The sequence below is a fragment of the Rhagoletis pomonella genome, unplaced genomic scaffold (assembly GCF_013731165.1).
Source record: "Rhagoletis pomonella isolate Grant_MI unplaced genomic scaffold, Rhpom_1.0 Rhpom_scaffold_00015, whole genome shotgun sequence".
Lineage (NCBI taxonomy): Eukaryota > Metazoa > Arthropoda > Insecta > Diptera > Tephritidae > Rhagoletis > Rhagoletis pomonella.
In genome coordinates, this window is record NW_023458569.1 from 3,664,070 (window position 1) to 3,677,819 (window position 13,750).

General features: G+C 38.4%; 1 protein-coding gene across 7 annotated transcripts in view; it reads left to right on the forward strand.

Annotated features, from left to right (window-relative positions):
- LOC118749382 (transmembrane protein KIAA1109 homolog) overlaps positions 1-13,750 on the forward strand; it is a 556,935-nt gene that overhangs the window by 144,749 nt on the left and 398,436 nt on the right. For all 7 annotated transcript variants that reach the window (XM_036484182.1, XM_036484183.1, XM_036484184.1 and 4 more), the window contains exons 5-9: positions 2,140-2,361; positions 2,430-2,762; positions 2,833-3,055; positions 3,117-3,406; positions 3,469-3,583. In XM_036484182.1, the coding sequence (XP_036340075.1) occupies positions 2,140-2,361; positions 2,430-2,762; positions 2,833-3,055; positions 3,117-3,406; positions 3,469-3,583 (1,183 nt within the window). The remainder of the gene's footprint in view (positions 1-2,139; positions 2,362-2,429; positions 2,763-2,832; positions 3,056-3,116; positions 3,407-3,468; positions 3,584-13,750) is intronic.

A 13,750-nucleotide genomic window follows, 5' to 3' on the forward strand; every position in this document is an offset into this window, starting at 1 on the left:
AGCAAAAAGTCGGGGTTTTCGCATGTTTAGGCTCAAATATCTCGAAAACCTGAGCCAATCGAGCAAAACTGATTCTGGATTCAGATTCAGCGCAACAAAAACCTTTAGAAAAGTATAAGCTAGTCCCAGGGTCTGAACTTTTTTTAAATTTTGTAGGCCTGTGTAATTATATTCACAATTTTATTGAGCTTGAGACCGTTTTTTATGAAAAACTATTAAAGAAAAGCAACAATAATTTTGATGGCTATTTCGGAAATCACCACATTTCGTCATCAGACTTCTTTCAGTGGGATTCAATCCAACGACCCCAGCTGACTCAGCCAGTTGCCTACGCACCGTGCTTAGTTCGCCTTGCAAATTCTTGTTGCTTTTTTCCCCTTTTTCATTTGTGAAGCCAACTATAATCAAGCGCAGCTATTCCAGTGCTATTTAAACTTGATCATGTGGTTGTTGGTTTTGTAGGTTTTTGTTAATAATTCTATGTTTAGAATGTTTATCTTTTAGGTGTGCTCGTCCTTAAGTTATTTGTTTTTGTTATTTTATGGCCTTATGACAATTATATTCAATAATTTTTATTGAGCTTTAGGTCGTATTTAATGAAAAACTATTGTAGAAAAGCAACAATAATTTTGACAGCTATTTCGGAAATCACCACATTTCCTCATCAGACTTCTTTCAGTGGGATCCAATCGAACGACCCCAGCTGACTCAGCCAGTTACCAACGCACCGTGCTAAGTTCGCCTTGTAAATTCTTGTTGCTTTTTCCACTATTTCTTTTGTTAAGCCAACTACAATTAAGCGCAGCTATTCCAGTGCTATTTAAACTTGATAATGTGGTTGTTGGATTTTGTTTATAATTATATTTTTAGAATGTCCAACTTTTAGGTGTGCTCGTCCTCAGGTTATTTGTTTTTGTTATTTATGGCCTCAGAACAATAATATTCAGCTGGGGTCTTTGGATCGAATCCCACTGAAAGAAGTCTGATAAGGAAATGTGGTGATTTCCGAAATAGCTATCACTTCTACCATTTTTTCAAATTATTGTTGCTTGTCCAGAATAAGTTTTTCATTAAAAAAACGGCCTCAATAAAAATTGTTGAATACAATTGTTATGAGGGCACAAAAAAAAAAAAAAAAACAAAGGGCAAATACACCTAAAAGTTAAACATTCTAAAAGAAAATTATTAGCAAAAACCAACAAAATCAACAACCACATGATCAAGTTTAAACAGTACTGGAATAGCTGCGCTTGATTGTAGTTGGCTTCACATATGAAAAAGTGGAAAAAAAGCACCAAGAACTTAGCACAGTGCATAGGCAACTGGCTGAGTCAGCTGGGGTCGTTCGATTGAATCCCACTGAAAGAAGTCTGATGGGGAAATGTGGTGATTTTCGAAATAACTATCACTTCTTCCATTTTTTTCAAAATTATTGTTGCTTTTCCATAATAGTTTTTCTTTAAAAACGGCATAAAGCCCAATAAAATTTTTTGAATATAATTCAATTCAAAAAAAAAAAACAAATAACCTAAGGACGAGTACACCTAAAAGTTAAACATTCTAAAAATAGAATTATTAGCAAAAACCAACAACCACATGATCAAGTTTAAATAGCACTGGAAGAGCTGCGCTTGATTATAGCTGGCTTCAAAAATGGAAAAGTGGAAAGAAGCAACAAGAATTCCCAAGGCGAACTTAGCATGGTGCGTAGGCAACTGGCTGAGTCATCTGGGGTCGTTGAATCGAATTCAGCTGAAAGAAGTCTGATGGGGAAATGTGGTGATTTCCGAAATAGCTATCACTTCTATAATTTTTTCAAAATTATTGTTGCTTTTCCACAATAGTTTTTCATTAAAAACTGCCTCACGCTCAATAAAAATTGTTGAACTAATTAATAAAATTAAAGTAAAATCTGTGGAAAATTACCAAAAAATACTTTCTTCTCCAAATCCATAAAGGACCCTTTTGTTAAACGAAACTGAGTAACAGTTGATTGTCGCCGCGCTGTACACTACTGCAATGAGAATAGATACATATGTATTTGAAATCATTGCAATATGATACTATTGCCAGTGCATATGTTTTTAGTCTCCCTTCATGGCCATATTTAAATAAACATGCATATTCATTTTGTCTCAGCTTTTTACGCGATCATGATGCTAAGTACAAGCGTTTGTGGTTTTTGTGGAATGTAAGCAATTGCGGTCAGGCTGCCGCTCTGCCTCCGTCAAATGGCGCCGAAATTTCACGTTGTGGTTGCATTGGTGGTTGCGCGTTCTTCGGCAGCAATCGGAATGGTTTAAAATTCTTCAAACCCTCCCCTCAAGATGTGCAGGACAACTACAACATAGCGCGCTATTAGTGAGTCAAATAGTTAAATCAGTTATGTAAAAATCTTTTTAACATGAACAAAAAAAATCGTTGCTCAGTATTATCAGTAACAACAAGGACTACGGTTTTGGTGAGAGCATATTACATCAAGGCCAACTGGTGTTTCACACTCCCCCTTACAGCGTACATTCGGTTTTGCTTCATGATAGCGCCGATTTCAACGGTAAAGGCAAGCATTATTGGCCAGCTGTTGAGCAGCGAAATGGCAGCCTAAAGAAATCCGAACTGTGCACTAAAGACGCAGGTGGAAAATTAAAAATTGGTAATTCCATTGAAATACCAGATGTAAATGGACGCAAATCTCGCGAGAATGTAGGTTCACCGAATACGCTGGAGAGACGGAATAAACGATACTCATATACTACAAACAGGTTAGTAGAATCGAATAGCACAAGCATTTACGGTTACATGTATTATTGTTTGTTTTACTTTAAACATCAGACAAACTTCTATCGAGGTACCTTACGCGCGACTTTTGGATAGTCCTTCGAAGAAAGTGTTACGTCAAGACTCGAACGAATCACAGGTGCAAGTAGCGTTGAGACGCGGCTCAGACGCAACGAAGTCAAAATCTCAGAACAATACGCTGCGTGTTTCACCACCCAAAACTAGTAAATCCGATTCGCGGTTAACCGGCGAAGCAGACGCTGAAGATGAGTTAGAGGTGAGTTATTTTATTAAAAAGTTCTATTAGTTAAAAATAACTGGCGTCGTTTTTTCTTAAGATCCCCGATGAAATGTCGCATTCTGCGCCGCTCTCACATCCGCTTGAATTCGAAATTGTCGATTTGCCTCTGCAGATGCAGCTCTCCACTGAAACATCTCTTACCAATGGAAGTGATAACTTGACCCGTGAAGTGCAGCGCACGATTTCCCTCACTTCGGAGAACCCCTCAGAGATGTTTTTCTCAGCCGAGGAGGATATATCGAATATTATGTCGCAAGGTGGTTCCATAAAAAATCGCAATGGCTCAATTGTGTTCTCTGGCAAGAAACGATTCTCCTCCGATCTAAGGTATACGAAGTGCTTCTTATCAAAATTAAAAAAAAAAAAAACGGTCTTCATTACTATTTTAGTATCGGTGCACCAAATGAAAATGGACTGTCATTATCCACCTTCCGCAGTGATTTGGAAATCCATGCCCCTGAGTCTAAAACATTGCCGAAACGTCCTCAAAGCACGACTGAATTGGTATGCTTAAGATTAGTGGTGAACGCGTTTTTCACGAAAAAAATTTATTCTAACATACATACACCATTCTCACTTGATTTAGTATTGCAGCTTTCAAGCATTTTTCTCATTGTTTTTATATTAATCAGATTTATCTTCTAAAGCAGTTGAAACGTCAATATTCAATTCAGTCACAACCAGGGTTCGGAAATTCTCATTTATGATTATTCGTTTTCATTCATTTATGAGATTTATCGCGATCGATAATATTCCAAATCAATTTTTGCATTCTTTATCGCGAGTGAAAAATGTAAACAAACTTATCATCTCTCACATTCGGAATGCGATCGACAAAAAAATGTCCGCTGCTTTCATTCGCGATCGAAAAAAGGAAAGAAATTTCCTCTCACTCGAATATGAGAAGTCCGAGCATTGCCGATTTCGGCCTCTCGTAAATGAGAAAAACGATGCAAATAATCCATTCGCGATCACTCACCACAGCTTATCGCGATAAACTTATCGCGAAAAATTTTCAACGACGTTGTATGGGAGATATTTTTCGCGTTTGTTTTGGGTATGCATTTTGTTATGCATACTGCATACATACATATGTATATGTTAGTATGCATTTCTTAAGCAAATGGTTTTCGGTTGAAAGGAATGTAGGAATATGCACAAATATATGAATTATGGTGGTAATATATGTATATGTATGTACATATAAATTACAACCATGCATACGTGTAGTTAAAGTATATTCCAAGCGTACACTTTTCAGTACAATGATGTATCTGCATGTTATTTTATTATAATGATTGCGCTTATTTATTATATGAGAAAAGTGGGCGTCTGGTGAAGACTGAGAGTAAAGAAAAGCAGAAAAAACAATACATATACATTTTTTATTTCTTTTAAATGTTTTGGTTTGCCATTATAAGGATATTAATAAGAAACCAAAAATATACACACGTAAATAGAATAAGAAATTGTTTGTATGGGTGAATGTATTACTTAGAAGCAAACTCAATAAAACGAAGGTCTGCATTTCATATCCATGCACACATACATATGTATGTGTAGGGTTAAGGACTACTACATTATTCGTCTCGCTAAGATGGCAACTCTATAAACTTTGAACAAATAATTAATTAAACATACCTTTGCTTGTTGCATACATTTCCTGGTATATATTTTTCTAATCCTTTTTCGTGCAACATCTTCGATTTGTAATTCGACATTTTCATTATATCAAATAAATTTAAGAATATAGAAAACGACTTCTATAACTGGTGACCCCGACGATGAATATGGTCAGCGAAGGAGAAGACAGATTTATGGATGCAGAAAACATGCTGCATTTGGGGCGCCTTGCTGTTAAACCGCCGCCGTTTTGGAAACCTGATCCACGTCTGTGGTTTGCTCAGGTGGAAGCGCAATTTGCGCGCTGGTATCGCGACAGACGATATTAAGTATTACACTGTTGTCGCCGAAATTGATTCGGCGATCTTAATGCACGCCAGCGATATTATTGCATCTCCCCCAACTACAGGCAAGTACGAAGCGTTAAAGGAGAGACTACTAACTGAATTTGGTGAGTCGACAGAGAAAAGACTTAAGCGACTTTTTGAGTCATGCGAATTAAATGACAAGAAACCGACTACGTTACTACGAAAGATGAAAGATTTGGCACATAATCGATTGGATAAGAGTATACTGAAGTCAATTTGGTTGCGGCGTTTGCCTCTGCAGGTGCAACAAATCTTAACGACATTGGATGAGGATGTAGAAGTGTTGGCGAAAAGAGCCGACAGCATAATGGAGGTAACTACTACCAACGTAGTGAATGCGGTAAACGCGTCTAACAACAGCAACGTGGAGGTTGCCACTATTGCTGACCTTGAATACAGGCTGGACAGACTCGAGCAAAACAACCGTAATAGATTCCAACGCATGAGACAAGTGGAGCGAAACAGCGCTCCTCGCTTACGGCCGACCACAACTGTACGAGGGGGTTCTGAACAAGTGGCTAGAGATGATATATGTTGGTACCACCGTACCTTCGGTGATCGAGCCACTAGATGCAGGTCACCTTGCCGTTTTACGCAAACACGTTCGGAAAACTAGTTAGCCCTCCGTTCAAAGCGGCTACAACGGAGGCTAATCCGTTTTCCAGCCGTCTCTACATACACGACAAAGCTTCATCGTTCAAATTTTTAATTGATACTGGGGCCGAGGTTTCCGTCGTACCCAGACGTCGCAATGATCAGGTGCAACCTTCTTCGATCAAGTTGGTCGCCGCCAACAATACTCAGATCGATACTTATGGGAGGAGGAGTATAACGTTAGATTTGGGATTCGACCGAAAATTTTTTCATCGTCGCCGATGTATCATACCCGATTATTGGCCCGGATTTCCTCCAACAATTTGACATACTCGTGGACATGAAAAATAAGGCGATTATCGATCGGTCGACTAACTCACAAATTGGTTGCCTTATGACAGAACTTCCGCAAAACATCACTACGTTAAAATGTTCAAACATTTTTCACGAACTTTTATCGCGCTTTGTAGACCTCACTGAGGATAAAACGCCCGGAGGTACGCTATGTAACGTTCATCATTTCATAGAAACCAAAGGGGCCCCGGTGGTACAGAAGGTACGTCGACTCTCACCGGAGAAATTGAAAATAGCTAAACAGGAGTTTCAGTACCTGTCGGAGAAAGGTATTTGTCAACGCTCAAAAAGCCAGTGGGCTAGCCCGTTGCACATGGTGCAGAAAGCCAACGGATCTTGGCGCCCATGTGGGGACTACCGCAAGCTTAACGCGACAACCATTCCGGATAAGTACCCTATACGCCATATGCAAGATTTTTTTTGGAGATTTACACGGCAGAACGATTTTTGTCATTGACTGTAAAAAAGCATATCACCAAATCCCGGTGCATCCAAAGGACGTCCCGAAGACCGCGATTTTGACACCGTTTGGACTCTTTGAGTTCAAATACATGACGGTAGAATTCTTGGGCCATTTGGTATCGCGGAGAGGCATAGCACCCTTACCACGCAAGGTTCAGGGGATTCTCGACTTGAAGAAGCCAACGGAGGTGCACGAGCTCAGACGGTTTCTCGGCGCAGTAAATTTTTATCGGCGATTTCTACCACATGCTGCAACTGTCGAAGCGCAGTTCCAAAAGATGATGGGTCCGTGCAGAAAACGTGACAGGACGAAGTTAGAGTGGTCACCCGCCTCTGAACAAGCTTTTGAAGAGCTCAAAACACAACTCGCAAAAGAGGCGTTAATTACATTCCCGGTAAGGGGAGCCACCATCGCGTTGTCGACAGACGCTTCCGACGTTGCAATGGGCGCCGCACTTCAACAGTTAACTGATGGCCAGTGGAAACCGCTGGGTTTTTTTTTCCCAAAAGTTCACGGAAACCGAAAGAAGGTACAGTACGTACGACCGCGAGCTGCTGGCGATACACAGGGCAATTCGGCACTTCCGATATTTTTTGGAAGGGACTCAATTTATCATCTTCACGGATCACAAGCCGCTGATTCAAGCATTCGAGCAGAGTTGGGAAAAGTTATCCCCACGACAGACAAGACAATTGAATTTTATCAGTCAGTTTTCTACGGACATACGACACATCAGCGGAGCAAACAACCTTGTAGCGGACATGCTGTCGAGAATCGAGACATTTGCAGCTCCTTCACCATTAGACTTAAAGCTACTCCATGACGAGCAAGAAGCGAGCGAGGAATTGAGAAAATTACTCAATGATGGTCAAACTTCTTTACATTTGGTCAAATACAAACATTCAGGCACAGGAATCGAAATCTTCTGCGACGATTCGACCGGGAAGATAAGACCATACGTTCCAAAAACTCTTCGCCAAGTGGTTTTCGACGCCACGCACGGCCTCGCGCACCCAGGAGCAAGAGCAACGACCAGGCTAATAACAAGTAGTTTCGTATGGAAGGGGGTAAGTGCAGACGTACGAGCACGCGTCCGCAGTTGTCCTGCATGTCAGCGATGCAAAATTGCACGACATACGAAGGGTGCATTGGAGACCTTTGCAGTGCCGAGTAGGCGTTTCGAACATGTCAATGTAGACATTGTTGGGCCGTTCCCTGTGTCATGAGGCTATACGTACTGCCTGACCTGTGTTGATAGGTTCTCGAGGTGGATTGAAGTTTTCCCACTCACCGACATGATGGCTGAAACGGTTGCGAGGGAGCTACTCAACGGGTGGATCAGTAGATTCGGAGTACCCAAGTTCATCACTACGGATCAGGGCAGACAATTTGAAAGCAGCCTTTTCCGCGAGCTGGCAAAGTTATTGGGTGCCAAGCACATCCACACTACAAGCTATCACCCACAGTCAAATGGCATATTAGAGAGATGGCATCGGGTGTTAAAAGCTGCGTTGAGGTGTCACACGGCCGGCGTTAATTGGGTGGACATTTTGCCAATCGTCCTTCTAGGGCTACGTTCAGCTGTCAAAGAGGACCTTGGGGTTTCCATAGCCGAGATGCTTTATGGACAGCCTATACGACTCCCCAGCGAATTCTTCGAAAGCCCAAAGGAAACACCAGCAGATGAGCACAGTTTCTTACAGAACATCAAACAACATTTTGAACGATTAAGGCCAACGCAAACATCACAACATGGAAGGTCTGCTGTTTTCGTCCCTAAGGATCTTCGCTTCTGTAGCCATGTGTTTTTGCGGGACGATACCATTCACAAACCCGCCGTATGACGGTCCATATTTAGTGGTCAACAGGTTTCCGAAGACGTACACCATTCTGATTGGAACAAAGCAGGTTACTGTTTCGATTGATAGGCTCAAGCCGGCCTATTTTCCGAGGGAAGAAGTCGATACTGGGACTTTGCAGCAATTACCTTTTGCTGTTTTAGGAAGAGGAGTGATGTAGGGTTAAGGGCTACTACATTATTCGTCTCGCTAAGATGGCAACTCTATAAACTTTGAAGAAATAATTAATTAAACATACCTTTGCTTGTTGCATACATTTCCTGGTATATATTTTTCTAATCCTTTTTCGTGCAACATCTTCGATTTGTAATTCGACATTTTCATTATATCAAATAAATTTAAGAATACAGAAAACGACTTCTATATATGTATATATGCGTGTATCCATATGCATGTACTTATATAAGTGCATAGTTATTTACAGTAGCGCAGAATCAGCAAACATTTTGCAGCAATAATCAAATAATAGCTAAGCGTTGGTTTTACTACGACCTTGGAAAGACGACAACAATTTACTTGTGAGCCTTTTAGCCTGAAGTATGTATGTAGATACAATATTGCAGCAGCTTTCTACGTACCTTTTGTTTATTTTCCACTAATAATTAGTATGCTTTAGAAATATTTACGGAAATAGAGCACATGATTTCGTTCATTTTAGAGTTGAAGCAGGTAGTGAATTTTTCTTCAAACTGCATTTCGCTAAGTGCGGAGTTGTGTGGTTTAGTTGGGATTTCCCTGAATACCAGATATTTCGTAAATACGTACGCTTTTCTAAGGAATTACGCTATAATTGCACGTATACATATCGTCGTTTAAAGTGCAAAACCGCGTATCAACAAAATGCAAAACCGCGTATGTGAAGTTGTAGAATTTTTTTTTCTAGAGCGTAAAAACACTCATATTTCAAAATGGTTATCTTTTTTATAAATCAATCGCATTTCTGGCTAGTATATTTCAGGACGAATGGATAAGGATTGAGCCGAGAGCTTGTGTGAGCAAATCCAATTTTTGGCAGCCAATGTCAGTTACGCGGTTTTGCAGAATGACTATACGCGGTTTTGTACTTTAAACGACGATATATGCATTGTCGTCAGTGGTAGAAGGAATATAAAAGTCTTCCCACTTATGTAAAACAGTAGTAATTGCCTACTGCAGAGATGGGCAAATTGGCTCCCAGGAGCCTTTTGCACTGAGGAACCGGCTTGGCTCATTTAGGAGCCTGATGAGGGGGGCATCAAGAGCCAGCATGAAGGGGGAAGAGCGTAATAAAACAGATTGTACTCCGACTCTCATTACTAAACTGAAAGTAAGATTGTGTTGGTGAGCGCAGAGCAATTTGAGATACGGTGGGGTGAATCGTAAATGTAACGTATGTAGGTACGCTTTTAAGAATAACAAATTTTCCTCGAAAAAAGTAATTTTTCTTTTATACTACGTTCAAATTGACGAGCTAAACATGTTCAATGGGCTTGAACCAGTTGAATGAACAAGACATGTTCATAAACAAGTTAAATCACATGCATTTGTTGTTGGAAAATTGAACCAGTTAAATCATTTAACTCGTTTGAAAACCAGTTCAGCGCAGAGTTGTATCAGAAAGCTTTCTGCTCCGACCAATCAGAAAGACCCAAAAGCTTTCATTTGACACGCCAACGTTCAAAAAACTTATATTCTGACAATTATTAAAAATTGAAAATTATCAAAAAATATCCAAATTGTATGCATGTCTGCCCGCCAAAAAAGAGGCCAAGGCGGTAATTAGTTATTTTCCATGAGGTCTCATCGTACGCAGAGATAAATAGTGCATACAAACTAAACATTTTGAAGTCTCTAAGTAATCCGTATGCGTTAATATCATGAAGCAGACATTCGCACAAAACAAATTGAAACACAAAAACTTGATTTTGAATATTTTTTTTCGAGTTGGTAATCAAAAACCGTCAAGGTTAACTCCAAATGTTCAATGTGGACGATTGTGTTTCCAAAAAGCTCTTTTTCATTTAACAAGTTACATGGGGCCAATTTGAACGTAATATTACGTTACAAAATAATTTTTGTATGTATGTACATATATATTTATTTAAGCATATATATATTATCGTTTTCGATTTTTATTGAAGGAATGGCTATTTTTTTTTGATATTATATTCCCGCTCTCCTTTAATGGAGAAGTGACACAAGAGGCATTGCATTTTAGCAAAAGCATTTGAAATCATAAAGGCAGTTCAGCCACTGTATTAAATGCCGACCACTGATGTACATATATATACATACACAGTGAATAAGAATCAAACAATTTGGTAAACTGTTTGAATCTTCATTGTTTTTACATTTAACTAATGTTCCCATAATTTTAAAAATGTATTCAAATATAAATTAGCTTAAACTAAAATGAAAGCAATTATTTAGCAATCTTCGTTGTTATCTTTATTTTCTTTTTCAAGGATAATATAGTCTATATTTGGCTCTATAGTATTTGCTGTGGCGATTCGCATCATAGATGTAACATTTATATCTGACATTCTGTTTCTTAAATTCGACTTATTTAAATTAATTTTAGAAAAAAATTCTTCACAAGTATACACTGAGAAAAGAGTTTAGTTACGTCAACTAAATATGTTTTTCTCAACACATGATTTAGTTATAGTCACATTATTTGGTTATAGTTACCAAATCATGTGTTGGTAGAAATATATTTGGCTGACTTTTTTCTGAGTGTATGTACTTCCGAACATAGATATTATTTTTGTCGTGAACCTTCGTAAAGCAGGATATTTATGCGTATATAAATTTTTATAAAATGTTATTATATCAGCAGATTCTAAAAACTCATGTTTCAGCGGTGTGGAAGTCTGCAAATCTATCAACTCCAACTGCAGTTCTCTCGCAGCAGTGTGAACGTTTGCTCTCAAGGGAGCTAAAAATATATCAAACTTTTCTTGTAGTGAATCCAGTACAACAAATCGATCATTAAACTCTGTCAATAATTTCTGGATATCCACAAAATTTTTCGATATTCAAATTTTGGCTTTGGGCTGTTTTCTCTAGCCGTGGGAAAAAACTGAAGTTGTACACGGCGAGCTGCTCACACCATAATTCAAGCTTCTGCTTAAAGCTCTTTATTGCATCATTCATATCATATATTAGATTATTCTTGCCTTGCAACGTCAAATTCAAGATGTTAAGATGCTCGGGGATATCCGTTAAAAATGCTTAGTCTGCTATCCAATCCGGATTATGCAGTATATCAAAAGGTTTATTTTTCGATTCCTGAAGTAAATAATAAAATATTCAGTTTTCATTTCACCAATTGTTTGCAATTCTCAGAATGTATTAGAAAATCTGATATTGACGGCCGCAATTCAAAAAATCGTTTTAGTGTATCTCCACGACTCAGCCAACGAATTTGTGAGTAGTGGTAGTTTCTTTCATGGGTAGCAAGTCGAACAGTTCTTCTGTTATATTAAAGTCATTAACTACTCCACGAATAAATATTGCCAGCTGCGAAGTATCCGTTACATCTCTGCTCTCATCCAAAGCTAATAAAAATGATATAAAGTTGCATATTCGATGTTTCAATTGTATTTCGCAATCCTTGGCCATACATTGAACTCTTCGTACGATGGTTCGACGCGACAAGCATATTTCCTGGTATTTATGAACCTCCTCTTTTGATAGCGTACCAACGCTTCCAAAATGCAGGCTTTTATAGACTCTCCGTCAGAAAAGGAATGGTTGCCCACAATGATTTTGCGATTAATAGCGTACCCAACGCGAATTGCGCCGATGCTATCGACAACTATGTCCTTAAGTACAAATAATGTAATACAACTTTTTTTAATTTCAAAATCAGCTAAAAACCTTGGAAACTAAGTTGTCTGCAGAAGTAAACTGTTTGTATAATTCCTTTCTTCCATCGCCAACGTACTTATCGTAATCTTTATGAAATTGTTCATAATGTCTTTTTATATTAAAAGCTTTACAAAGAAAATGTTTTTGCAAATTAAGCACTGCGAATCTCCTCCACTCTGCTGACATAAGTATTTTAAACTCCATTCAGAGTTGAAACTCTTCGATTTTCTTTTTACAGCGTTCGCACTTGCTTCACACTCCGTCGACATTGTTAAAATAAATCGTAATGATGCAAGTTGAAAAACACAAACTCGTATTAAAATTTCAACGCAGTAGAACACATTTTTGAACACTGTTACCTGTTTTTATGCAGGCTGTCATATGGTCGGTTGCTCTCATTTGTCTCTAGCTTTGCTCTCATTGGTCAAACTTGTTTTGTGTACGGTGAAATAACCAGAGCCGCCTGTTACATTTTAAGGCACTTTTTCCACTACTATAGGAGTAGGTATTGTCTGGTATGTATACGGTGACCATCCATCCTTTATTTTAACCCCCTGTCCTTTATAATTTTTGTCAAAATAACGGACGCCATTTGTCCCTTATTTCTTAAACTGTCCTTTAAATTAGCTTTGGATTTTGCAGAGGTAAATTTTTAAACATAGAATATGAAAAAATAAAAATGTCCATAATAAAACAGAATAAAAACCTTCGTCAGTTTGCTTTACACCCCACTTAAGGGTCACGAATCCTTGATAATACTGATAAGCGGAAATTTATGTAATTGAAAAAATTTTTTACTAATATTTAGACATTTTCCCAGAAAAATTAAAATACTTTGAGTCAAATTTATTGTTGACAAAAGCACAGGGAAAGTTGTGCCCAGGATCGTGTTGCACGCTAAGCTTTCAGATCCACTGAAAAATAACAATAAACCTCCGCTCAATTATGATAAACGCATTGTGGCAGCAAAGGATGGCGAAGTCCTTGATAAGGATTTGGTTTCATTTTTCGGAATCGGTTAAAATCCGGTTACAGAGCCTTTCGAGAAGAGGAACTTGTACAATTTAATAATATAATTAACTGGCAAATATTTGATCTAAATCACCATCATACAAGTTGTATGTTCGTATTCTAAAATCATTGGGAAAAATGTCCTTTATTTTACGTCCGTTAATATGGTCACCGTAGGTATGTATGTAAAATAAGTACAAAGGTAAAATTTTAAGGACCTTTAATTAGTGTTATCCGGAACAGAAGGCGTTACTTATCACTTCGCATAATATTATCTGTTCTATTTCTTATGAACCCACTAAAATTACTATGGTTTAAGAGTTTCATAAGAAAATCTCTACCTAAATACAACAATGACCACTTAGAAAACAAAAAAATCAATTGTTCGTACGCTGTACGCAAAAGCTATCCTTTGATGGGCAACCGCAAAAATGTTTACGAGTGTATAAATAATATACGTTAACACAGGTAACCACTCATCCGGCCAAAACACCGCTTCGACCGAATTTGCTGACGGCGCGTCTATAGCTTTGCACGTAACAACAAG